Raw genomic sequence first — 26,824 nt, 5'->3', positions numbered from 1 at the left:
AAGGGCCAAGAGTGGCCTACAAATCAGACTACACGTGTTTTTTCCCTCACCCTCCACAGAGACCGACAGACTGCTGTACACATTGGACCTCGAACATGCACTGTGTTTCTATCTGGATAGGACTATTGCCTTTAGAAAGGATCCTAACCTCTTTATCTCCTTCAGAGGACCTAAGAAGGGACTGAAGCTCAGACCATCTCCAACTGGTTGGTGTGGCTCATCAAGGAGTGTTATAAACATTATAAACAGCCTTGCCCTCTGGACATCAGGAGACATTCTACAAGACCCCAATCAACCTGATCAGTGTTTAACTTGGCCATTTCACTAGTGGACTTATGTAAAACGGCCGCATGGTCGACGTTGTCCACCTTTATTAGGCATTATGCCATTGACAGACTCCAGAAGGGATCTGCAGTCAGTAAAGCAGTCCTGAAGAGTTCCTTTAGATGAAGAGCAACACGCCCACCTCCTGGGTAAGTTAGCTTGCTAATCTCCCATGTGGGACTGTACAGGACACACTACAATGAAAACAGGGTTGTACCTACCTGTAACTGTTGTTCATCAAGTGTTCTTCTGTGCAGGCACACATGGGAACTGCGCATGTGCTGGCCAACCATGAATGTATCAAATCTCCAAAAGGTGCAAGACGCTCACCTGGCCTTTTTGCGCACTTTTTCAGTGGGCGCAGCTATAAAAGGCGGGGTAAGCAGATCCCTCCCTCAGTCCACTAAGCCACTGGTGAAGAAGGAGGAATTAGCATATTAAAAAGCACAAGGCAGGGAGAGGAGGGAGGGATGTGTGCCTTCCTCTGTTTTTCTCTGTTACATATCCTGTTTCAAGTACCGACTAAAAGACTGGTTTTTATGATGAACTTCTTTTCAGATGGATATTCATGGTTTCAATTATGTTTCTGTTGTGTGGCAAATTTAGTCTTTTTACCTTAGCTTGCAAGACCCACTCTCCTGTGGCCGGTTCAATTTCAGATCTCATATTATTTTCTTGACATTTCATTTTATATCTCAGTGACAGAATTCTTCCCTCTGATTATAATGAGATTCCTATTATATATTTATTTGTTTAGCACCATCTACTGTGCAGTGATGGACCTTCCTTCCTTCCACCTTTCTGGATAGGTGTCATTTTTAAAATTTAAAATCAGCTTTTACCTTACTAGTTACAATGACGACAACATCACATAGCAAAATGAGCTTGGTTGTATGATGATGTCACTATTATTAGGCTGAAAGCATATTTTTATTTCAAAAACTGGTGCTGAAACAGCAGCTGATTGAGGCTGTGAAGCACTCACACTAGAATGTGACAACCACCTCAGTAAAAGGTTCTGAGAGCACTTCTTAAATAGGAGTTGGAGGATCACAGAGTGTACCAAAGGAAGAGGAACTGCTTGAAAATATGTTGAAGTGCTGCCGTCAGAGAAACACTTTTGTCCTTCATCACTAAAGGGGGACCCACCACACGGGAGAAAATGTTTGTGAAACGTACATCTATTTCAGCTCCAAGGACTTTTAAGAAACTGCTTCCAGAACCTTATATTCTGCCTGCCTGAAGATCTCAAGTCTGTGTTTATAATAAAAGATGCTGTTTATGAAATCATGTGCATACTGTAATTTGCTTTAGCCTTTTTTCTAACATGCTGTATTATTATCCATATTTAGAAACCACATGCTTTATGTATGTGAAACTGGAAGCTGAAAATGTATAGGTTTCCTTTGTAATTCATACCTATATTAATTATTCAAACTCTAAGTGCCTGTGCTTGGTCTTATTGACCACAAGAAATATGTAAGCCTCAAAATCTAAACCATTACTTTGACTATGGGCATAGTAGGGTCCACTGCTCATTTGTTCCCCTTAGATCACCTCAATTGGTACTTTGAATACACTAAAGAGGTGTTTTTGCTTTGTTTTAGTTTTGCAGATCTAACTTGTAAACATAAAACATGTCAGCGTAGACTCCAAAGTAATTAGCAGCAGAATAATAACAACACTGAAAAAACGATGCTTACCACTTGAGAGAATATACTAAAAGAAACAGAATTTTCTAAGCTCTGAACTTTTGCCAGGCCTGCAAGACAGAGTTGTTCCACCAGGCATATGGCTGAGACTGGGCCTCCGCCAGCCTGGAAAAAAGGGGTGTATAAAACCCTCCCTGTGAAGGCTGTCCACCATCTTGTTTTAAATGTGTTGTTTTTAATGAATATGAATTTTTAATTGTATTTTAATTGTATTTTAATATGTTGTTATCCGCCCTGAGCCCGCTTGTGGGGAGGGCGGGATACAAATGTGAAATAAATAAATAAATAAATAAATAAATAAATAAATAATGGGGAAGTTATATGAAATAGGCTTAATTTAATCTTTGGCACTAGGTATCCCTTGAATAGGCTGCATGGTAACATGATGTGGTGAAATCGGATAGGATAATGTTGCATCTTGATTTGGGGCTTTTTCATGGATACCCTCAAAATACAGTAAAATCTAATGAATGTTTAAGGTAATGCTTCATAACTAGCTTGGATGTTACGCCAGAAGACTGCAGAAAGGATTTCAACTGGTAAGCCTTGTCTTTTGTGACTCTTGTTACAATGTCAGCAGTCATTGTATATAAGAAAGAAAAATGCAAAACATCCTTGTTAATGTAACTTCTGAGTGTACTCTGGACAGAGCTAAGTCCTAAAATTTATAATGAAAGAAAACATTCCATAATCTATGCTCAGCATTCATACCCAGAGGATGACATTCCTTGCTGCTCCACTGCCTACTCCAGAGGATAAATGTTAAAGCAGTGAAACATGTTAGTGTGATTAGATTTAAACCACATTTGTTTTGGATTTCTACAACATAAACTATTCACAACAGCACAAATTACCAATTAAAGTGCCTTAACCAGAGATGGACATCCAGCAGCTGTAGACCAGGTTCTGAAGCACCTTTGTGTAGCCCCTAAAGGCTGTACCTTTAAACTTGTTGCTCACATATTTCAGCTATCTTTCATGGCTATGCTATTTCATGCATGTTCTGGAAAGGCAAAAGACCACTGATAATCTGCCTTTTAAGAGGATATTTCAGGAAGCACATTACTTCCACAACTGGATCACATCTATAGCTTTATACCGTACTCTGTATGGGTGCCACCAAATTTGATTAATATGCATTCTAAACTTGGATTAACTTGCATTCTAAACTCAAGGTATAACTACAGCCTGACCATTTGGGGTTGGACTGCATGTTAAAATGCACTTCTGGCCCTTATACTTGTATCTAGACAAGAGTGTGGCACCCTTCCACATATTGCAATTGGCCCCCGCTGATCTAAACCATTATACTCAATTGTCACTGATGAACACAGATTGGACCAAGTGATACAAGAATGCAGTACTACTTAGGGACTGTCATCACAAAATCTTGCTTTGCCCTGGACAGCAATTTCCAATAATGGGCAGCAAACACGCCTTCTTGCAAAGCAATCTGTCCCCTCCATGCATCCCTGCTGGTACAATTGTTCCAACACATGACCAAAGAGAAAATATTATCTAAGAGCCAAAACACACGTTAAGAAATACCTAGGTTCAGCACGTGTTCTCTTACCTCAAGGTTTGCCGGGATCTGTAGGCGTCCTGGAAGCTTAAAGTTTAGCATTTACAGAGCAGCAGGGAGGGAAATACAGGCGCCTGTATTTCCCTTCCCCTTCTTTAAGCTGCCAAGACACCTACACTTCCCAACAAACCTTGAGGTAAGAGAACAAGTTTAGCATTTACAGAGCAGCAGGAAGGGGAAGGGAAATACAGGCGCCTGTATTTCCCTCCCTGCTGCTCTGTAAATGCTAAACTTTAAGCTTCCAGGACGCCTACAGATCCCGGCAAACCGTGAGGTAAGAGAACACGTGCTGAACCTGGGTATTTCTTAACGTGTGTTTTGGCTCTAAGTCTGTACAAAAGGAGATGATTTGTAATTGTAACATGGCTTACGGAAGGATGATTCCCTAAGTCATTCACACAGATATTTCTGTTGTTGGTGTCCCAAGTCTGTCTATTTTGCGCTCACACACAAATAATTCAAATGAGAAAGGAATCACTTAAAGCAGCTTGCTCTCTCTTTTCTTTGCAAAACTCAGACCCATCCAGATTTTCTAGGAGTCAGTTCAGAAGAGGGAGAGGATAAAGCATACAAGCAAGTGAAGAAATAAGAGCTTCTCAGATCACCATGTGAAACAAACAACTATAGAAGGTGCACAGAATCAGTATTTATCAAAGGGAATGGTCAACGATCTGATGCATTTAGGGTTGTACAATCCTTCTCCAAGGGAATATTTGTTGTCAAAAGCATGTAAGGAAAGGCCATTCAAATATGTGCAGCTGTTTTAAATTCAAAAGGTATACTCTGAAGAGAGAAAATTTTAAAAACCTTTAAAATTCAACAGTGAATTAGCTCACTGGCAGGTTAATCCTGATATCAAATACCGGATTGAATGGCAAGGTCTTTTGTGTCCTCTGGGAAAAAACCATAGCCTTTTATGAACTTGCAGTGCACAAATGTTCCACAATCAGGGCTACATGTATCCTATAATCATGCTGCAGATGTACAGTATATGGAACTGGATCTAGAACTCAATATGCTAAGAATCTCAGCTTTCATTTGAAAATAAGGTTTCTAGTTGTTATAGGTTAAAAAAAATGAGTTTAGTGATATTTCCAGCAACAAGCAGCTCAGGTTTCACTGCCGTAAAATTGTTCTTTGCTTATGACAAGTAGGAAAAAAAATGGCTTGTATCCTACAAGTCTTTTCTAGTAACAGCAGTTTCCCTCCAGCATAAAGAACCTCTTCCACTGGCAGAAAGCTTCTTCTGCCAAAGGAAAGCCCTTCTGGTAGGAGAAATGAGGCACAAGATACAAATCAAATATATGCAAGAATTAGGGTTACCAGGTGCCCACTGGTAGCGGGCAAACTCTCGGGAATTTGCCCCCTTATCTGCCAATCGGGGCAAACTCCTGGACCATATGCCCGCCACTGGCACACACCTCAGGAGCACGCACCATGTGCGCGCTCCCATCCCTCATGCTGTCAGGTTCTGATTGTGCTTAAGCCGAAGAGACTCCACTTTAATCCTGTCAGTATATTAAGTGTTTCTTTTGCAAGTGGCACGCCTTCCCATGATAGCTTACAGAGAGAAGAGGAATGTTGTGTCTACATATATCTGCCTTTCCGACACCCTTGGGAAACTTTCACTTTCTCACCCTCGGGCCGATTGTTTTGAGAACTGAGGGGGAGGATGGGGCCCGCAGGGAACTGCTATTCTGTACCTCAGCTTTTGCCTGGCATTCGTAACAATTTTCAAGTTCAGCTAAGATCCGTGTATCTTGGAATGTGTACTCTATTGGTTGTTTATCTCCAGTAAAGCCTTTTGAAATCAATAGACTTTTGTCTTATTGCAAGGGGTAGGCTGAGTTGCAACTTTTAGCAAGCCACAGTCTGACATCCCTGCGCTCTGGTTTGGCCCCAAACCGGCCAAATCGGAGCATGGGAGTGCTCCTGCAGCCAGCGCGTCAACGCCACTTCTGGAAGTGACATCATCATGCCAGAGAGCATGCGCGCTGATGCGTGCGAGAGGGAAAGTTCCAGGCCCCTATCCTCCCGCTGAGAGGACAGAGGGACCTGGTAACCCTAGCAAGAATAAATAAATGTTTACAGATACATTTTTGAGATGATACAGTCTATATAAAGGGAACAAATTATGATACAGCCATAGAAAAAAAATCTCTATATCTCTTTTGTTCTTTAAATATTTATATATGCCTTCTTGGTTCATTTTAGTAGTTGTGTTGGGACAAAGGAAGCTTGTTTAACTTTAATTCAGTGAACTACCGCTAAATCTAAATCATAAGGTACAGTGTGCGTCAAAGCTATCATGTAAAACATAATAAATTGTTACTTAAAATGATCCAGTAATTGGAATCAGCCTGTACTGATCAAAAATACTTCCTGTCCACATAAATATATGGACAATTCACAGTTCTCCTTGCATCTTGTTTTGAAAGCAATATTCTGCCTCATTAATTTTTAAACAAAATTCTCAGCTGCCAAATGGAATCCTAAATGAAACTGAATACTTTTGTAAAGCCCCCTAATTTCTAGTTCTATACTACAGAGATGATTTCATGATCTTTGTTTAAAAAAACCAACACATCACTTAACACTTGCTTAAAATATGCTGTATAGCATCAATGCCCTTAAAGACACTTCAGCATTCAGTTCAGCAGTTAAGTCATTTCTTTGGCTTAAACTCTGTACCAATATCAGCATTTCCCTTGATATTCAGGGTACTGAAGGAACATTTGCTTAACTTTAATACAATGTGGGGTGAATCTTGATAATACTGATGTATTGTCGAAGGCTTTCACGGCCGGAGAACGATGGTTGTTGGGGGTTTTCCGGGCTGTATTGCCGTGGTCTTGGCATTGTAGTTCCTGACGTTTCGCCAGCAGCTGTGGCTGGCATCTTCAGAGGTGTAGCACCAAAAGACAGAGATCTCTCAGTGTCACAGTGTGGAAAAGATGTAGGTCATTTGTATCTACTCAGGAGGGGTGGGGTTGAGCTGAGTCATTCTGTAAGAGTTTCCCAGGGTGTGGAATGCTAATGGCGGGAGGCTTCACTGTAACCTGAGGAGGTTCTTTTGCATATGGATTGGTGCTTGATGTGCTAATCTTGATAATACTGCTTTTAAGAATCAGGCATGCTGCAGTGTCAGGCTTCACTCTGACCCTGCCTTAGCGGTTCAGCTGTAGCATCATTAACTGGGCGAGACCCAGCCGGGTAATCTGGGTCTCAGGAAAAGAGTGTGGGGTGGGCTAATGACACACAGGCTTCCCTCACTACTCTCTTGGTTCTGCTCTGAACTCGCTCTGCACTCTCCTTCAAACTCCTTCCTCTCCACTTTTGCTTGTGGGTGGACTTCCCCTTTATCCCTTCACCATTCTCAGGCTCCACCTCCTAGTCCCACCCCCAACAACCTAGCCATTGCCCCAGCTGTTTTAGGTAGCCACACCTGTGGTCGCCTTGCTTCTAGCCTACCTTGGCTATTTCCAGTCCCCTCTAGTCTGCCTGCTGGTTTGCTGAGCTGTTGCCCTTCCCCTGTCTGCTACTGGGTTGGGGTGTGGCCTGGTATCACCTTTGCTGCTATCGATCTGCTGCTTGTGGTGGTGCTGGCTGACTGTCTCTGCCTCTTGTGCCCTCTCCCTCTTGCTGGCTGTTGAGCTTCCCACGGGCTGAGACAAGGGGCTGCTCTGGAGCCTTGGCTTTGAAGTTGGTGGATACTAGGACCCAGGAGTTGCCGTCTAGTCTGCTTTCTGCGGTCCAGGCCTTGCCTGGGTTTCCTGCACCTGGGGCTTCCTCTGTATTCCTGGCCCATTAGTGCTTTTGCTGCGTGTTCTCTCATTTCTGGGTGAGCGCTAAGGGTGGCAGGACTTGTTTTGCAGTTTGTGGCTCTGAGAGGGTTCCCAAGTCTGGCCTGGGTGCCGGACATATAGTCTGTACACTTCAGCCTGTAGAACCACTCACCCTCCTCTATCTGTCTACACTGCTAATAGAAACGAGTGTAGAACTATACAGTTCTCAAAATTGCTTTCCCATAGTGTGTGGAGGCTCCAGGAAAAAATACAAGCCCTGTCTTGGGACATTTCTTGTACTTCTAGATGTGTGTTACACATTGAACATTGGACACTGAAAGTCCAAGAAGCTGGCTATTTAGATGTGCTCCAAAATGTCCATCATCAAAAGGAGCAGGCACAGAGAATGCTATACTTGGCAGTTCTTTATAAGAAAGAACAGACCTCTCTCCCCAGCCTGGAAAGCTTCATTAGAAAGGGTAGTGAATATTGCAACTGCTTATATTAGTCATCTTTTATAATGGACAGAATGAGGTTGCCCAGATATGATCAATATGTGAGGTGTACACTGACTATCAGTAGTACTCACTCCAGGGCTCACAGAGAGCCATATTCACAATTACCATCAACCAAAAAAGCCACATTGACTGGTGTTTGCCCTTTGTGCAACCCCAACAGGTACTGGTTATTACATACAAAGCTCTTTATGGCCTTGGCCCAACATACCTATGGGACCACCTCCCTCCCTATGTCCCTCCATGGCAGCTTCGCTCATCTGAACAGGGTCTCTTGCAGGTGCCAGCCTGCACATGGGTGAAATCAACATGGGATTTCTCTGTAGTGGCCTCTACCCAGCGCCACACATAGCTCCTGAGCCAATGAGTATCATTGTTGTATATATTTTTTAAAAATTTAACATTTTCTCCAAACCCCACAGCCTTCAAATTACCAAATGCTAAATATGAGAAATTATAGTCTCAGAAGTTATCACTTAATGTGTACTGATTCAAGCTCTGTATGTCTATTTGAAAAGTCATAGTAGTTGACTATGCTCTAAAGTCATAGTAGTTGAGTTATGGCAACCCCTAGTGGGGTTTTCATGGCAAGAAACTAACAGAAGTGGTTTGCCATCACCTACCTCTGCAACCCTGGTCTTCACTGGAGGTCTCCCATCCAATTACTAAGCAAGGCTGACCCTGCTTAGCTTCTAAGCTGACGAAATCAGGCTCTCCTGGGCTATATATAGATGAAGAATAATAGACATTTTCACAACTAATCCCTTAATTTAGGAAACCATGATAAACCTTTAAATGCTGCATCATAACAAAATGCCAGAGAACTCTTTTCCAATGAAAATGTTCCATGAAAAACATAGTATGAAACAGTCAATGTAAGTTTATATTGAACATGACAGGAGGTGTTATGGAGGTCACATTACATGCATACTTGCCAGTGCCTCAGTAGCTCTGGTGCTACTCTGAGGAACAACAGACCCTTTGCAGTTTTGCTAGGAAGCACGTAGCCTTACTGAGACCCAATACTTCTACAGCAATCTCCCTCGTGCTGCTTCTCCAGTGTGTGCAGAGTGCTGAAAACTTCCAGTCACTGAAACTGTGCACAGAATTTATTCCTTAGCTACATCCTAAGCCATAATTGAAAAAAGCAACAGCAACACACACAATGATAGCTGTGTTAAGAAATATTAGACACAAAGAACCGTTACTTCATTCTTTTGGAGCAAAATAACAAAAGCAACTCTCCCTCACCATCTCGTAAAAGGACAATGAGGAAAACCCAAGGTGTGTAATGACTGGCCAAAGCAATTCCCTGCCTGTGTGTGAACTGAGTGCTGCTCAGCATGGAAAGCCAGCTGAAGCCTGACATCATCATCCATCACCCCCCCCCCCAAAGATCCTCATGGTGAATATCACCATCCTCATTATAAACTGCATAGCTGTCAGCTATGGAAGGGATCAAGGACTGCAAGCAGCAGAAATATGATCCTCTAGCAGACGTGTTCAGATGGAGGAAGTTTGAGGTGTCTCTCTCTACATTTTGCTGGTTGGGGCACTAAGTGGCTAGGATTCCAAGGATCAGCCTGTATTGTCCGCAGTCCCATTATGGTGGGAGACTTCCCAGCAATACTGTTTGTTGCCCGCTGGTGCCTGAAAGGGCAGCAGTGGAAAATTTGGGGGAAATGTACCAAGCACACCAGCAGTATGGTGGTGGGCATAGTCAATTCTAATAAAAAAACCTGGAAGTAATGTCATGATGTCTGACTCTGGGGGCTTCACGCTAGGATTTGCTAAAATCTCTATGGTTTAACCAGAGTTTTGGTGAATCTTAGAGTATCCATGGTGTCACTAGCAGTTTTTGCCTGCAGCGACATCACACGTTGGTGCTGTCCATGCCTCTGCCTCTCTCCGCCCCATTTTCCTGAGTTTGCAGATCCATGGCCTGGCATCCCTACTGATACTGCACAGTGATGCTGAGACAGCGACATTAAACACATCTTAGGACACTGCCAGTACAAGGAACCCGCTCACCTCCCCTTAACTCTGGCGGGGAGAGCCACAAGCAGCCTGTTTCCCTAACCCAATAAAGGGGAGCCACTCAGCCTCTTATGTTCATAGACACATACTTGCTTTCTTATCACCTTATAGGAAAAAGGTCATTCCTAATTCTCCATAAACTAGGAATGGCTGCTGTTGGTTTGTTGGTCAGATTAAGCCCTTGAGGCAATTTTATCTGGATTCCAGCAATCTTACCAAATGTTTAAGTTATATTAACAAATTACTTACCGTGACACTTCCCTCACTGAAGTGTTGTCTGTTTCTCTGCCTCTCTTAATTCATATAAACTGCACTAGCACTAGGATCACACTGGATCCACATTTAATTAAATCTCCATTTGATAACTAAGGCTGACTAGAGTGAGCATTACCCATGAAATCATTAGGTTTCAACTAAACCACTGAGGACACAGAAGAATTACTGAGGACATGGTTATAAAATAAAATGAGTAAGATCAAAGTTTATTTTAACTTCAACATATACAATAAACCTAACCTTACCTAATCTAGCACTAATACCTTCCTTTCTTAAATACCTCACTTTATACAAACCCTAAACAGATTTCACACAAACTGTCTTAACCTCTCTCCAATACGTGTCTCTCCCTCAGGCATATTCTTTCATCTAGTCAGAACACTTCCAGTTCTCTCTCTCTCATTGGTTGCTTCTCTCATTCTGTCACTTCACATGGCTCACACTTCCTCCCTTCCCAACCAACATTCTTAGCTTTTAAGCTACTTATAAAGAACTATGCACATACCACAACTTTTATGACATTATCTACCACTCTACACTCACTATTTCACTTGAAGAGAAAGAAAGAGAAATGTTTTCAACTTGTAAGAAATAAACATTGCCTCTTTTTTTTGTATGTATTACATCTGTAACATATAAATTACATGTCTGCAAGTAATGCTATGCTTGAGCATGTATATTGTGCAACTGCAAAGATCTGACTGCTAGACGGTGCCAATGTTTTTACACAGCCAAGCCATTTAAGAGATGGTCCATTAGTGCAGCAAAGTACACTTCTCTCCTTCAGGCCATCATAAAGAGAACAGAATAATGGTTGATCTTAAATCCTCATTCCTGTAGTATAATGCTTAGCACTTCTGTGCATATTTATAGATTGTTCAAAATGCTTCACACATGCTGTCATCAGCATACCTAATTCTCAACTCTACCAAAGCTAAGGATACTTAAATCTGGAGATTGGAGCCATGAATGGACAAGAGATATCTTTCCACAAACCTGGAAAAACACCCCAGGTGTGCTGAAAAATCTGAAATAAAATAATTAAAAAATAAAACGGGGTGTGTGTGTGTTAAAAAAACCTCAAATGATAAAAGAAGCAGCTGTAGCTTTAAGAAACAGATGCCCTCAATGGCCATTGCTGGGCAACCCAATAGTTTTGCAGGCATTCCAGTCTTGATTTCTGTCAGTAAAAAACAGAGGTGGGGGCCCGAATCTTTCCACATCTGTTGTGGCCTTCAAGCCAAGCCCGGCAGCAACCACCGAGCGACTGCTACTTGTGTGACCCACCCAGGCCTAGCTGCTTACTACTTGTTCAACAGCACTCACCCCATGAAAGGCAATGTAGTAGCTACAGTTTCATACTCCCCACTCTACCCTAGAGGCTCACTGCATGAATGTGGGTCAATCACACATTCTCACTGGGTTGTTATGAGGAAAAAATGGATGAAAGTGGATGATGTAAACTGTTTTGGGTTCCCATTGGGGAGAAAGGCAGGATATGTATACTCTCTCAGTGCTGGTGGCAAAGCTACCGCTTCTGTCAGTACAAGGCAGAAGGAAAAAGCAGGACTGTTTGGGCCTCTAAGGAAGGATTCATTGGGGCCACGCTGGGCAGCAGCTACCAAACAACCTACCACCATGCAACTTGCAAGACAACTCAGTAGGTAGCAGCTTGCTACTGTTCAACAGCAGCCACACCACGAAAGCCAGTGTAGTGTAGTGGTTAGTGTTTCAGCACAGAATCTGGAAGACCCAGGTCTGAATCAACACTCTGCTGTGGAATTTTGCCAGGTAACCTCAGGCCAGTTACACTATCTCAGCCTAATTTACATCACAGATTTGTTGTGAGGATAAAAGGGAGTACAATGGTATAAGCTGCTTTGAGTACCATTGTAGAGAGAGGTATAAATAAATAATAAATATGCTGAAGATGGGGGCAGATAAAAGGTAGGTGGTTGGTGGTTGAGAAGCAGGGGCCAATTCAGCCCCCAAATCAGCCCTAAACGAAGCGCGGGAGCACTTCTGTGGCCAGCACGACAAAGTCATTTCTGGAAGTGACGTCATCATGCCTCCCAGGAGCATGCGCACTGCACGTGTTTCCCGGGGTGCCTGCTGGTGGTGGGCAACTTCTGGGGGGGGGGGGGCTCTCACTGATCACTGGCAGATCGGTGAACAATGGAGAAAACCCCTGGAGCTTGCCCACCATTGGCGGGCAACTGGGAACCCTATCTCTGCAACTACTTATGGGTTCCTACTTGTTATTTCAATAAACCATACAGGAGTTCTATAATGGAGAATATTCTTATCCCAGAGAACTGTGACTTGCCAAAGGCTACTGAATTTGGGCTGCAGTGAGATTTAAAATGGGGATTCCTTAGCTCATAGCTGGTACTAACCCTCGAATACATATAGGTCTTTCTCTAGAGCTTATCATAGATTTCCTAGAGCATTGATAGTAGAGTCAAAGTGCATGGAAAACTGATAAGAATGTTGAATTGTTATTATGCTGCTGTCCAGCTATATATGATCCATTCTGGCTTGTATGACCCAAAAATTCATTTCTGCCTCAAATAAAGAAAAATGAAATGTGGCTCGAGTCTGGATGCCTCATGATATATTGGTATGGTTAGTTCACCACAGGCCTCAGCACAGATTTTTCATTGCAGGCTGATGTGGTGATAAATGGTTTGAGCTGGTTAAAAGTATTGTATTAGAATGTCAGCTCAAACTGAAAAAAACAGATTTTGTGCAATCACTCGAATCCTCATTCCTTTAACAAAACTGGTTGTTTGGATGCTACTTCTCTTTACCTCTTGCTCCCATGCACGACATTGAAAAGAGGCCTTACGTTTGTATATTTCTTCCTTACCCGCCCCCCCCCCCCGTTCTCCTGCTCACATGGGGAAGGCCATCCAGGAAACCCAGCATTTTGATTATGAAAAGATCTCACAGCTCACCTGTTACCTTCATGGTTATGCAAGAGATAAATGAAGGAGGAGGAAGCATGCAAGCCTGTGACCTGCTCCTAATCTTACCCTATGTAGAGCAGTGTATGAGAGTCATGCCTGAACAGCCCCTTTGTGACTTGTTTTTAGAGTCTCTCTACACAAGTTATCTTACACAGGAACACTCAAGTATAGGGAGACACAATGTTAGCCAGGAAGGTTAGTTTAAAAAGACAGAGCTGGTGGAGATTGCTCCTCAGATGGTTTTGCCTCCACAAAGGGGAGGTGAAATTGACAGAGCCTTCAAGGAGGCGAAGATGAAATTAACAAACCTTCTGAGGAGCAATCTCCACTGTCTCTGTCTTTTTAAGCTACGCTTGCCAGCTAACATTGTGTCTCCCTACACTTGAGCATCCCTGTGTACAGCGTCTTGTGTAGAGGGACTCTCAGGTTCATGTGAGTGCTCTTCAGTTAAAACAACAGAATCCTGCCTGGTTTATTAGCTTTAATGCAAAGAGAACAAGTCTTTGGATTTGTTATTTAGTCTTAAGGCTTAATGGTTGTGTTTTTTCCTTCCACCAAAATCACAGAATAGCCTTGAGCTGGGGGGAGGGGGGGGGTCAATACTTCATTTCTACATGCTCTGAGAGAAATAATAAATATCTCTCTGCTAAATGAAGTCATCTATATCTTCTCCACATCTATTGTCAGGAACACAGCCAAGACAAAATGCACAGTTCAAGGTGCTCTGGATTGATATGGGATGGTGCTTAAATAAAAGCTGACTCTGCACATTTCAGCTTTCTTTTCTTTTTGTTGTTACTTTCCCATTAGCTTTTAATAAATCTGTTTCTAATTTCATTCTTCTCTTGAATTCACAGGTTCTACGGATGACAGGGAGATTCCTACGCCCAAAGCACCCTCCCTGAATGTATTGGCAAAGGAACAGATTGTTTCTTAATATATGGCAGAAAATGAACACTAAAGTGAAACTGTTATATGAATCCACACCTCTGCCTGTGGTCATAAGAGGTTTATTTTCATCTCCTCAACATGCTGCCACTTCCTACCCCATGTTTGAGAACATGAAAGGAGTGGGAAAATATTTAATAAAAACAAATATTAAAAGTGTCATGCTGTCAAGAGCACACATAGGGGTGGGGAGTATGAGAGTAAGAAAGGGACAAAGCTAGCTTTCAACCTCATAATTTTTTGATTCAGGGCAAAAGCACATCCAGATTTCATTTGAAAGAAACTTGCTTTAGGGGGGGTATCATACACTCCAGTGTATTTGTGAATGCTTTCAAGTGCCATGCCAATATATATAACTCACAAATCAAATGGAGAGTAGTAGGGTGGCCTGTTCTTCGAATATGATCTGATGGACATTACTGCAGAGAATCAAAAGAAAACTTCCATGGCTATCATGAAAGAATCATAACAAGAACCAAGAGCCTTAGTATACCCATAAGACATTCTTGTGCCAGACACACAAAACATTTATTTATTTGTGTGTCTTTTCTGTAGAACAGTTTAAACAGATTTTCAGAGTGGTGGTTGAAGTTGAAGAATTGAGTGACATGAAGGTGACAACAGATTAAGTTCTAGGGCTAAATGATAAATCAAAAACTATTGGGTGGATAGCAACTGAGTGTTCTTAAGGAACTCAAATGCAACACTGCTGGTCTCCTAACTAAAATATGCAACTGGTCACTAAAACTGTTGTTCTTACTAAAAGACTGAAAGAGAGCTAATATAACGCCATGTTTTAAACAGGGATCCCAATGAAATCCTTGGAATTCTTTAAAAATGCCATCCAACATATGCACTGGTAAGCATTATACACTTGAGCTTCCAAAGATCTTTTGACAAAGTCCATCAAAGGCTAACTAGTAAACTTAGCAGTCAAGGGATAACAGAAAGGGTCTTCTCATGGATTCACAGCTGACTAAAAAATACAAAACTTATAAACAAAAAAGAACACACAGCACAGGACAGAGATAAAAGAGCAAAGATTGCGACATAGGGAAGTATATAATGGGATCCCCTGTGATCTGTGTTGGTATCAGCTCCGCTCTATTAAACTTGCTCATAAAGTGGTCTGGAATCAGGGATGAATGTTGAAACAGTTAAGCTTCTAAATGGCACTAAATTATTCAGGACAGCCAAAACCTAGGGAGATGGGCAAGATTCCAAAGGAATCTTTCCAAGATGGGTAACAGAATGGAAAAGAAGATTCAATATAAGCAAGTGTAAAATGATGCAGACTGGGGCAAATATCTCTTATACAACGGTGGGGTCTGAAGTTGCAGTGACCAACCAGGAAAGAAATTATAAAAAAAATTTGGTGGATACATCAACAAATATGTCAACTCATTTTGTAGTGGCAGTTTTAAAAAGGCAGGTTCTATGACAGGCTTACTAGGAAAGGGACTGAAAATAAAACTGTCAGCATCTTGCCTTTATATAAATATGATACAGATGCGTTTGGAATACCGTGCAGCATTCCAATTGTCCATCTCACAAAAGATATAATAGAGCTGGAAAGAATACAAAAAGAGCAACTAAAATGGCAAAGGAGCCAGAGCACTTTCTCTAAAAAGGAAAAGTTTAAAAATTGTGACTTTTTAGCTGTAAAAAAATGACTCAGGAGCAGGATAAAAGGAGACATGGTGTGAAGAGCAAGACCGTTTCCTCCTTGTTCTGTAGTACTAGAACTTGGCTTGCTCAAGCCCCACGTGAAGTGAGGGAGGTGGTGTCCCAACCCACATGAGGTGAGGGAGGCATTGCATGGTCCACCTAAGCCCTGCATGAGGCAAGTAAGGTAACGTTCCGCCAACTGGGTAGTCAAATTGCCTCTTCCTCCCTTTCTCCCTCCTGGGCCAGGGCAGACAAGGGCTCTTTTCCAGGGCTGTTTTTCACTCCAAGTTTGCCTCTGATGCTGTATTTCTATGAGATTTATGAGGTATAATATTTCTAATTTCTGCAACCAACAGTGAAATCCTATGTAGAGTTACTCCAGTCAAAGCCCACTGATTTCAATTGGCTCAGGCTGGAGTAACTTTGCATAGGATTGCAGTGTTAGTCATTTCTATTTTAAAAAATGAATTTGGTCCACCACAAAATATATTTAAACCTATGTGAGTCTTACTCCTCCCCCCCTCATCTCTACTCTTACTTCTCTGTCTGATCTATTTGTCTTTATTGTCGCACACTTGGGATGCATACAGATGTGCACAGCTGTTCTTTTTTCCTTCTCTGGGGTAAGTTCCACTTCACTCCTCTCCATTCCCCTCACCCATTCTTATGCTGATATATATAACTGGCTCCCAACCTGATTTCCACCCTCCCACACACTTCAGATAGGGGTTTCACTTTTAAAAATATCAGACATCTGCTATATTTATCCAATTAAGCATTCATTTGGCACCTTATTTTTCAAAGTCAATGTTTATTTGTTTTTTGAACTTGAAACATTCCATCAGTGGGAAGGGGGGTGATTTCAACAAGAGCCAGCCAACCAGTATTCAGCACAGCTGGAAAGAGGAAAAACCAGTTACCTGGGAGCAAGGTTGCATGTCCAGCCAATAAGGGATGAGGGTGTCTCCATAGTGAACTCATCACACAAACTCTCTCTGCACACAGCCTTTGCCTCCTTTTTCTCCATTGCTTTTCACAGGACTAATTCACATTTCTACAAACTAGACTTCTGTTTCCTACTAACAACCCTAAACTTGAATGTGCTTCTAGAAAACTAAATAGATATCTTTGGTACCACAAGCAAGTCACGTGACTGGCTCACTGTAAACTCAGACTGTTCCAATCATGCAGGAAGATTTAAAAAGAAGCCCAATATGAATTGTTCCTATTTCATATTAACTCACCTCCCCATCAAATTTTCTAACAGGCACAACTGCTACACAAAGTCCTCAAAATCTCCTCCCCCCCCACCCCAATTAAATCAATTAAACATCACATGAACTAAAATCATGTAACTTGCCTGGCTCAATGGGCCTCCAAGGTGATTCACTGAGTTTCCCAGAATTCTGTACTAGCCCCCATCCCCGCCACCAGTAGCCTGTACAATCTTAAGACATGGTGTTCATTCTTTTAGAAACTGTTTTTTGCGAAAGAAAGCCATCTTTCTGTCTGTCTTTTAGTATCTTTCAATCATTTTCTTGGTGATTTTGGGACTTCTGTATCAAGAAATACTGTGAAAATTTTTGCCTCAAAACAATTCTCTCTTAATGAGCTGGGCAGTTTACTTTCATTATTCCATCCTAACATAATGCCTGTACTGCTTTATCTTCCTGGTGTTTTACAGCATTACTGCTTTGTCTTACAGTGGTTCTGTTCAATGAGTTCATTCTATGTCTTGATTCAAGCCAGCACTTTCGCTATTGTTTTCTGCCTGATATAATGCACCAGGGTATCTAACAAAGTTCAGTTAACTGTAGGCCAAATAGTATGGTTTTCATTTTTCAAGCACCACATTAATTTAGAGTGAAAGACAAAATATTTTTGGAAGAGAGCCAACTTTAGACACGTCCTCTCTATATTCAATGGAAACATAACTCTCCTCTTCAGGGCTGAGCTCTTTAAAAAAACAGTTCTGCCAGTTTGCAGAACTACCTAAGCACAATACTGATTGGCTGGTGCTGTGAGCTGTCATCAAGAAGCATCAGTGACCTCGAAGCAATTTTGCTTTTTACAAACATGTTTATAATGAATAAGATGACATGAGTAGGATAAAACACATATATGCAGAATATATAAAACATGCTTATCTTTACATGGTAAAGAGGACAGGACTTACAGTTATACCAGCACTCAGTTTTATCAGAGGTACATTTGTCAATCAAAGTCTGAAGCCTGGAAGGAAACCAGGCATAACCTGTGGCAGAGAGAGAGACTCTAAATTGTTCTCTTATATTACATCTGTTTTCATCCTAGATGGTATATTGAGATGTGAGAGAGAGCTCATGGTGCTTGTGGCATGCTTTATAGACTTCTAAGAAATTAAGAAAAAACAGAGTTGTCCCATATAAGATGTCAGCAGAAATGCTTCAGCGCTGAATGGCAGCAGGCTCCTTAACTATTGAGTGTGGGATATATGTGGGAGAGGATGTATATAGTCCTTCCTCTCTTCCCTCTATCATCTTGCCCTGGTTATCTAAGCTTACTGCTAATGGTTGAGTCAGTGTTTTGAGTAATAGCTCACAGTTTCAACTGAAAGCCTCATTCTTCAAGAAAATTGAAAAGAGAAAGGAAGTCCTCTTTGATAAGAGAGCTGATATGTTGATGTTCTCCATATGTATTCAAACTAATGCTTTAAAAATACAGACTGCTTCATGGTGGGTTCAGATGGCCTTTGCCTACAGCTCTTTCTAACAAAGTAAAAGAAACAATAAACTATGTAAAGTCAAACAATTTATGTGGGTAACAGGGATGAAGACAAACCATGTTAATGTTGGAAACTTTTCTGCAGTCTTCTCAAAGCCTTGTTTCAGGCTACATTTTTAAACAAGTCAGTTGTACAGTTCCAAATGCTATAATTTATTTGTATATTTCCATCCTCTCTCATTCTTATTTCTTAGTATTCAGCCTCTTGACAAACAAAGTAATTTTTCTCCCCATCTTTCCCTATTAGGTCAATAGGTTGTTGTTTCTTTATACCATAAATGGTTCTATCCCAACCACATTAACACGTAGTAATTTGGAAAAATCTAATGAGATACAGATTTTAAACACCTGCTTATTTGTTAATTATACATATTTATTCCTCTCAGATTAGTTTATGTGATCTTCCACTAGTTTCCTATACAGACACTCATTAGCTTAAGTTCATGAATGCTACAAAATCTGATGCTCCTAGACCATGCACCAGTTAAAGATTACAGATACTTGCACCATATTTTCAGGTCTTCCTGAACAGGCTTATGACTTTGAATGACCTAATGAGAACAACAGCCGTTACTGGGATGAATTTCTTGCTTAAAGATCAAGAATCCAGCAGCACCTATAAGACTAACAAATTTGTGGTAGGGTATGAGCTTTCATGAGCCGCAGCTCACTTCTTCAGATAGAAGTGAGCTGTGACTCACAAAAGCTCACACCCTACCACAAATTTTGTTGGTCTTATAGGTGCTACTGGACTCTTGCTCATTTCTGCTACCGCAGACAGACTAACATGGCCACCCATCTTGCATAAAGATATTTTAAAATATTTTTAATCGTGGCATTTAATGATTTTTCTTATATTGCTGCATTTTATAGTTAGCTGCCTGAATGAATAGACACTGGGATAAAGAAACATTCTTGTACTAAAGCCACATTATCTTTAGCAACAAAAAAATAAATTTACCATATCTCTTCAGACACTGAGCTTCCAATCAGACTTTTATCTAGTCTTGATGCTGTGGGAGAACAGTGCTCCTCTCTCCCAAACATTCTCCTTGTTTCAACCACGTTTTCCAAACCCTCCTTTTTCAAATGTTTTGGATCTCTACTGATAGCTTGAGAGGCTGCATAATTGAGGCTACTTAATAATAAAATTCACAAAGAGCACAAACAAACATCCTATTCCAATGGGAGTATTGTGCTCTGTTAGGGGAGCTTCCTGAAAGGATACTTGCATATCAACATGCTGTGTTTGCTATTTGGTATTTTTTACCCTGAGAGATCTGTTGCATCTTTCATTTTCTTTTTTGTGACAGCATGAACCCCTCTTACCTCCAAGTCATACAGATATCTGAATGAGTTCTGCTGATTAGCAGCTCTTCTTACTGCCTGAGCCAATTCCACAGCTCCTCTGCCTCCATCAGACCAATGATTGCAAGGCACTGCATCAGAGGCTCCAGACCGCTTGGCAATCTCACAGACCAAATCAATCTCAGCAGGAGAGTCCGTCCTGCCAACAAGAGAGTTGTTTCATTTACTGCTTCATCAGATTTATTTGTTAAATGGTTCCCCATATGTAGGTATACTAGACAAGAGTAGCTGTTTAGAAGTATGGTACTTCACTATATGAACTTCACACCATGCACATTTTCACTGCTACAATGGATAAATATGCCAGACTAGGACAAGAACAAAAATAACTGATATGCATGCACCAGGGTTGCAAAATCCCAGATACTCAATTGCCACTGGTACCTAACGTATTGGTCCCAGCAACGGAACTTGGCTTGCTGAATATAGTGTCCTTCACGTGAGTTACTGCATGCAAGCCCTGACTGGGTCATTCTCTTATTTCTTAGGTCATAGGAATCACTAGCAATAACTCACTGGAGAATGGCTCCAAAATCAGATACATTTTTAAGTTGGCTGGGAGAAAGGTGGGTTTATAAGTGTTCTAAATAAAATTCAAACACATAATTACCTCACAATTAAGAACTATCTGGAAGAAAGAATGAGAAAGAGTTTCCAGCTTCAGGTTGGGAAATTCCTGGAGATTTGGGGGGTAAAGCCTGGAGAGGGAGGAGCTTGGGGAGGGGTGGGACCTTATTAGGATATAATCTCACAGAATCCACCCTCCAAATAAACCATTTTCTCCAGAGGAACTAATCTCTATGGCCTGGACATCAGTTGTAATTTTAGGAGATCCTCAGTCACCAGCTGGAGGCTAAAACCAAAAGGGGCTGCTCCGGAAACTCTAGAAACTGACAAAACACCGCCCTTCCCAGAGTACACAGTCAATAGCAATAGATTTCAATAAATTTATCTGTGTTTAAAGTGCAAAAAGTGCACAATTTCATTAATAAATTACAATAAATATGTCCAATTTCATCAAAAAGCACAATAAATATAACAACAAAGAAGCGTATTTGTACAATATCCAACTGGTGGAAAAATACAGTATTCAACATTAATACAAATTCAATACAAAAATAGTTCATTCATCTGAAATGCATACTGGCATTCAAGCTAAATCCAAATGGTAACTGTCAAGTCAATCTTCTGCTGTTATGCAATTGCCTGCTGGTGTCTGCGAAACTGCAAAGCTTCAAAGTGCTACGCCTACGGGTTTTGCCGTCATATATTGTCCAATCCCGTTTTGTACATTCACTTCTTCATAGGCATTTCTTCAGTATAGCAAATGCTTCAATCAATAGTACACCACCATGTTGGCATTCCCAGGACGATCTGATGCCTCGTCTGCGGTGGCATCAGACCATCCTGGGAATGCCAACATTTTTGTATTGAATTTGTATTAATGTTGAATACTGTATTTTCCCACCAGTTGGATATTGTACAACTATGCTTCGTTATATTTATTGTGCTTTTTGATGAAATTGGACATATTTATTGTAATTTATTAATGAAATTGTGCACATTTTGCACTTTACACACAGATAAATTAATTGAAATCAATTGATGTTGACTGTGTACCACCTGGAGGCTGGCAACCCTAGGATGAGCAGACAGAAACAAAAAAACACACCAGCAAGAAGGCTCTATTCTTTCACTGGTGTACTTAGAAGTCTGCCCTTTTCTTTCCAAGCTGACTATGTTTTGCAAGGAATTTTCCATCCCTTCCACAGTATATTATATGCTTACAAGGTTTGTCTGTTATATGGGAAACTGGTAGAACTGAAAAACTTACTTCTAACAGCTTTATGTAATGGGCAAAGATAATATATAATGTATAAGCTGCTAGTCCTGCTTCTTGTTAATTGCCCTGGAAAGTCTATTCGACAATCTGCTTTTCAAGCAGCAATGCTAAGTCTAATAACACACCCATACTTTTTACTGAATCACACAAAGGAGCATTCCTTTTTTCAAGAGTGGATAACACATTATCAGCTAGTTACATCATCGGACTTGCCAGCCAGCATCACCTGCATCTTGTCTGAAGTGAGCATTGGCTTGTTTGCCAGCAGCCCCCTGACCATGGCAGACAGACCCAGGCCTAGAACAGAGATGGTGCTTCTGGATGCTTAGTCAAAGACACATACAGCAGCAGAGTGTCATCACTATACAGATGACACCCTACAGCAAAATCATGGACTAACTCATGTTCTTGTGTACATACTACATTTTATGTACATACTAACTATGACAGAGACCTGTGGAACACTGAAAAACAAGCTGTAGACCCAGAATTCCAAATGTTATCTTCTGGACACCATTTATTAATAAACTGCTGAAGCAACTTAGCACTAACACCTTCAACATTTCCCAAGCATTTGAATAAAACTGAATGGTCAACTGGAACAAAGGCAGTTGAGAGATCCAGCAAAATTAACAAAGAGGAATGCTCTTTATCAAAACGCAGATAGAGTTTGTCCACCAAATCTACTAAGGCCATCTTTGTTCCATAGCCAGGCCTGAAGCCAGATGGGGAAAGGTCAAGGGCAGATGAGTCACCTGTAGTTTCTCTGCCACCTTCTTCATTACTTTTTCTAAGAAACACAAGTTAAAAATTGGTTCAGAATTGGCCAATCAAATGAGGGCTTTTAAAAGAGGAAACAAGTAACAGCTTTGTTCAAGTCTTGGGGGAGGGGAGGGCGTTCTCGAGAAGCATTCAGAGTGTATCGCTCAGATTATCAGCCAGGAATAGTGGGGGTCACCAAGGACTCAATCAATATTGTTCAATGATGACACTAAGATAAAACTATCCATAAAGATCAGACAGGCCTCCAGATACCTCTTACACATGTTCTGTTCCTGAACTGACATCCAGATTGGATCAGCTTTTTGAGTTGGGTTATATTATGGGTTATATTATGGGTTATATTATGAGCTCCTCCTCCTCTAGCTCAAGATGTCTCAGTGGCAAGGAAAATGCACTTCAAATAGAGGAACTTTTCTTGAATTCTTACATCCAGGGTTTGAGCCCAGAACTAAAAACTCTAGAGCTGAACACTGTTATGGCTTGGCAGAAATCAATTGCTTGAATTTAGACTGCTGAGCAGCTCAGTTTGTAAAGAGAAATGTGAAGGGTACTCTAACTGTATATTTTTATTTATACATACTTCTTTAATGAATATGTTCAACATGATCATCATCATCCTAATGACACTATTACTGTATGAACTTTAATGTATTTAAATGTTTGTCCTTCTGGATTAAACTGTACCTACATACAAGTAATAAGAAGTTTGTCTGAACACTCTGTAAAATACGGTAAACAACAGAGCTGACACTTGAAGCATTTGGAAAGCGTGTGTACTCCAATGGGTTACTCTCAACAACTGTCTAATATGAAATGCATGCTGAACTAGTACTTAAACAATTGGTCAAGAAAGAGAGCTGAATTATAAGAGCTGCAAGTCACTAAGAAGAAAAATCTCAGACTAGAAGAGAGCCCAGCAAATGGAACAGTCAAGGAAGGTAAAACTGGATACTTCCCCCTACCTTTCTACAGAAAGTACTTGCCAAAATAGAGGTATTTTAAAACCTCTGAGATGCAGATTGCAGTGTCTATACCATAAGTGGCATTGCGAAATATCCTGTATGTATACCCTAAAATAAATGCCGTGACATGTCTCCAGAAATCAGCAATTTGTAGACAAGTCACTTTACACAGATGTATTTGAAGTAAAGGACTGAAGCCTTAATGTGCCAGATGTGGTCATGGGTCTTAAGCTGCCTATCACTATCATAGGCATAAAAAGAAAAAAGTGAAGGAAACGACTATGACATGGAAGCCTTTCATAATCTAGGAAGGGTGGTTGAGTCAGTACTCAGTAGCATGTGGCAAGGGCCTGCATGGAGAAGACCAGAAGCTCCTTTTATGCTGTCCCTTAGCCATCTTCCATAGGCTGGACATTCCACTGCCACAACTAATTACTCCCTGAGTCTTATCTGAATCATAGAAGAGGCTGGGACAACACCACCCATGACCCTAATGTCCATTAATGAGTTTGCTAAAGTACAAAGCTGAAGCAAAGGATCGACATCTTTAAAGACTATAACATGTAGGACCTGCCTTGGAAAGTTCCCCAAGGCTAAGTCTTGTCTCCCAATCTTTATGTAAAGCCCTTAGAAGTCATTCATGGTTCTGGAATAGTGTGTCATTAATATGCTAATGAAATCCAGCTCTATTTTTTTTATCCTTACATTACATTCAATTTATATACCGCCCTTCAAGACAAATTAATGTCCACTCAGAGTAGTTTACAAAGTGTGTTATCATTATCCTCATGACAATCATCTGGTGAGGTAGATGGGCCTGAGAGAGCTCTGAGAAGCTGTGATTGACCCAAGGTCACCCAGATGGCTTCAAGTGGAGGAGTGGGGAATCAAACCTGGCTCTCCAGATTAGAGGCCTGCCACTCTTAACCAATACACCAAACTGGCTTTATATTTCTTTATCCAAATCCAATGTCTGACAGTTAAGGGTAAAGGAAAAAAGCTGAAACTGAATCATAACAAGATGGATTTAATGTTCATTGGAAAGTTCCTCAGCCTGAAGGACATGGTGCTCCCTGCTTCTGATGGGGTCCAACTGACTATGGTTGATACATGACCCGGCTTTATTGCTGGAGAAGCTGATGCAGCTGCAGAAAAGGCATTCTACCAACTGTACTTAGCTCAGAAGATGACCTCTTATTTTGAGTCTGCTGACTTGGCCACATGGCTCCATGCTATGATTACCTTGAGGCTGAATTACTGTAACATACTGTACATGGATCTGCCCTTAGAAAAACTCAGATACTATAGTTGGTACAGAATGCCAGTAGTATTGGGCACCAAGGAGAACCTGCATATTACTCCCCCTCTGCAGATACTCCACTGGTTACCAATGAGTTACCAGGTTCAATTTAAGGTGCTAGGCATCATTTACAAAGCCCCTCAATCCACACACCTGCAGGACCATCTCTCCTGCTATGTCTATCTGAGGTAAGCCTTCTGAAGGTGCCACCCTGCAAAAGGTAAAGTTGGCAATCGTCCATTCACATGTATTGTCTGTGATGAATCCTATATAGTAGAATGGGCAACCAGAGGCTGTCAGGAAGGCCCTCACACTTTGCTGCTTTATACAGAGAGATTAGCTTGAGTTCTGTTTGTTTGCTTGTTTTTTCTTTTCCCTGTTCTACAATCTCAGCCCAACTTCATTATTTTGTCTTAGTGGGAATCTTTGCTGTTAGACTAAAATGTTATTACATTTCGTAATCTTATTGACTGAAAACTCTTATCATACTTGTAGTCTGCCTTGTAGCCCAGTAAAAAAGGTGGACTATAAATGAAAATAATAAAATAATAATAAAATAAATATCTGTATAAAACATGTAGCTTTTCATTTAATCTTAAACCTTAAACTGGAAGTGTTGTAACACCTGATTATAAACAAAAACATGAATACTGGTATCTTTGAATACAAATTTTAGTTTGAAAATCTCCCGAAGAAATTAAGAGTATCTACATCTGTCTTGCAGTTTTGAAGGGTCTTTCGCTCCCCAAGATAATCATTCTGCCTTGAAAGACAGTGATCTCTGTTAATTTTTTTAATAATTTTTTTATTATAATAATGCTTATAAATACAAATAGTTACAAAGCTTTTAAAGATATCAATTCCAAGATATTAATAGATAAATGTTTACAGTAAGGTATTCTTACTATAATGCACAAGATTTCTTTCTAGTGAGTAATCTAATAAATGTTTCATGAAATGGTATTCAGACTTTGGCTATAAACTTAAAAAAAGTGAGAAAAGGCAATAATATGTAACTATCATTAGAACACTTAACTTTACAAGAACAAACCTTCCCTCTCCCTTCCCTCTTTTCCCCCTAAACATAGTTAACAACCATAAGTTCTAGTGACTTTCCAATTCCCTCCCTCTCTGCTTCCCCTTTCCCCCCTTTCCCCTCCCCAACATACAGACACTCCTGAACTTGATGACCTGCAGGTAGTTACCCAACAGGTTATTGGTATGAAAAAAAAAATCCGAAATCAGGAAAAGATAGTGAGGGCTAAATGCAATACCCCACTATCCCCCCCATCCCCTATGATATCTTAATTAAATGCTTCTTTTTTGTTTCACAAAAATGTTTTAAATAAATAAATATATATATCTTTTTGTCACAGAGGAACAAACAAATATAATGTGTAGAATCTTGGAATAAGTCACGTTCAAGGTACTATCCAAAGTCCTTGGTTGGCTAAATGACATGATACAACTTACATTACAGTTGCATGATACAACTTACACTAAAAATAATTTTCAATTAATTACCCTTCCCAATGGATAAAAACATCAATAGTAAAAGCCAACAAACGTAGCAGAAATATGCCATATTTACAAGGGGCAGGGTTGTCAAGGGGAAAGATCAATCAACAACAGCACCAAAACTCTAAATCACCCCAGCGCCTAGATAATTCAATATATTTATCTTCTTATTTATTATACCTAAATACAAAGTGTCTGCAGAAGTCACCATCTTGGACTCTCTGCCTACCTCAATACAGATATGAAGATATAAAGCTCATGGGATGGCACTAGACTTGTGCGCTTTAACAGCATGTACTTAGTATATGAGGTTATTTCTCAGCTGAATAAAAGAAAATTTAATTTACCTGAAAACATTTAAAGCAACCACAACAGGAACACCAAAAAGCTGAGCAATTTCAATTTGTTTTCGTAAATTACTGCAGCCATCAGATACCAACTTGAGATTCTACAAGTAAAGAAAGCAAAATG

General features: G+C 40.7%; 1 protein-coding gene across 2 annotated transcripts in view; it reads right to left on the bottom strand.

Moving 5' to 3' along the window:
* The window catches only part of MTHFD1L (methylenetetrahydrofolate dehydrogenase (NADP+ dependent) 1 like), a 253,352-nt gene that overhangs the window by 101,187 nt on the left and 125,341 nt on the right, over positions 1 to 26,824 (bottom strand). For both annotated transcript variants that reach the window (XM_054988191.1, XM_054988183.1), the window contains exons 23-24: positions 26,701 to 26,801; positions 19,909 to 20,086 (exon numbers count right to left, since the gene is read on the bottom strand). In XM_054988191.1, the coding sequence (XP_054844166.1) occupies positions 19,909 to 20,086; positions 26,701 to 26,801 (279 nt within the window). The remainder of the gene's footprint in view (positions 1 to 19,908; positions 20,087 to 26,700; positions 26,802 to 26,824) is intronic.

This window comes from Eublepharis macularius, chromosome 1 (assembly GCF_028583425.1).
Source record: "Eublepharis macularius isolate TG4126 chromosome 1, MPM_Emac_v1.0, whole genome shotgun sequence".
In the NCBI taxonomy this organism is placed as follows: Eukaryota; Metazoa; Chordata; class Lepidosauria; order Squamata; family Eublepharidae; genus Eublepharis; species Eublepharis macularius.
The sequence above is the reverse complement of the archived record's forward strand: the minus strand, read 5'-3'. Positions and strand labels throughout refer to the sequence as shown.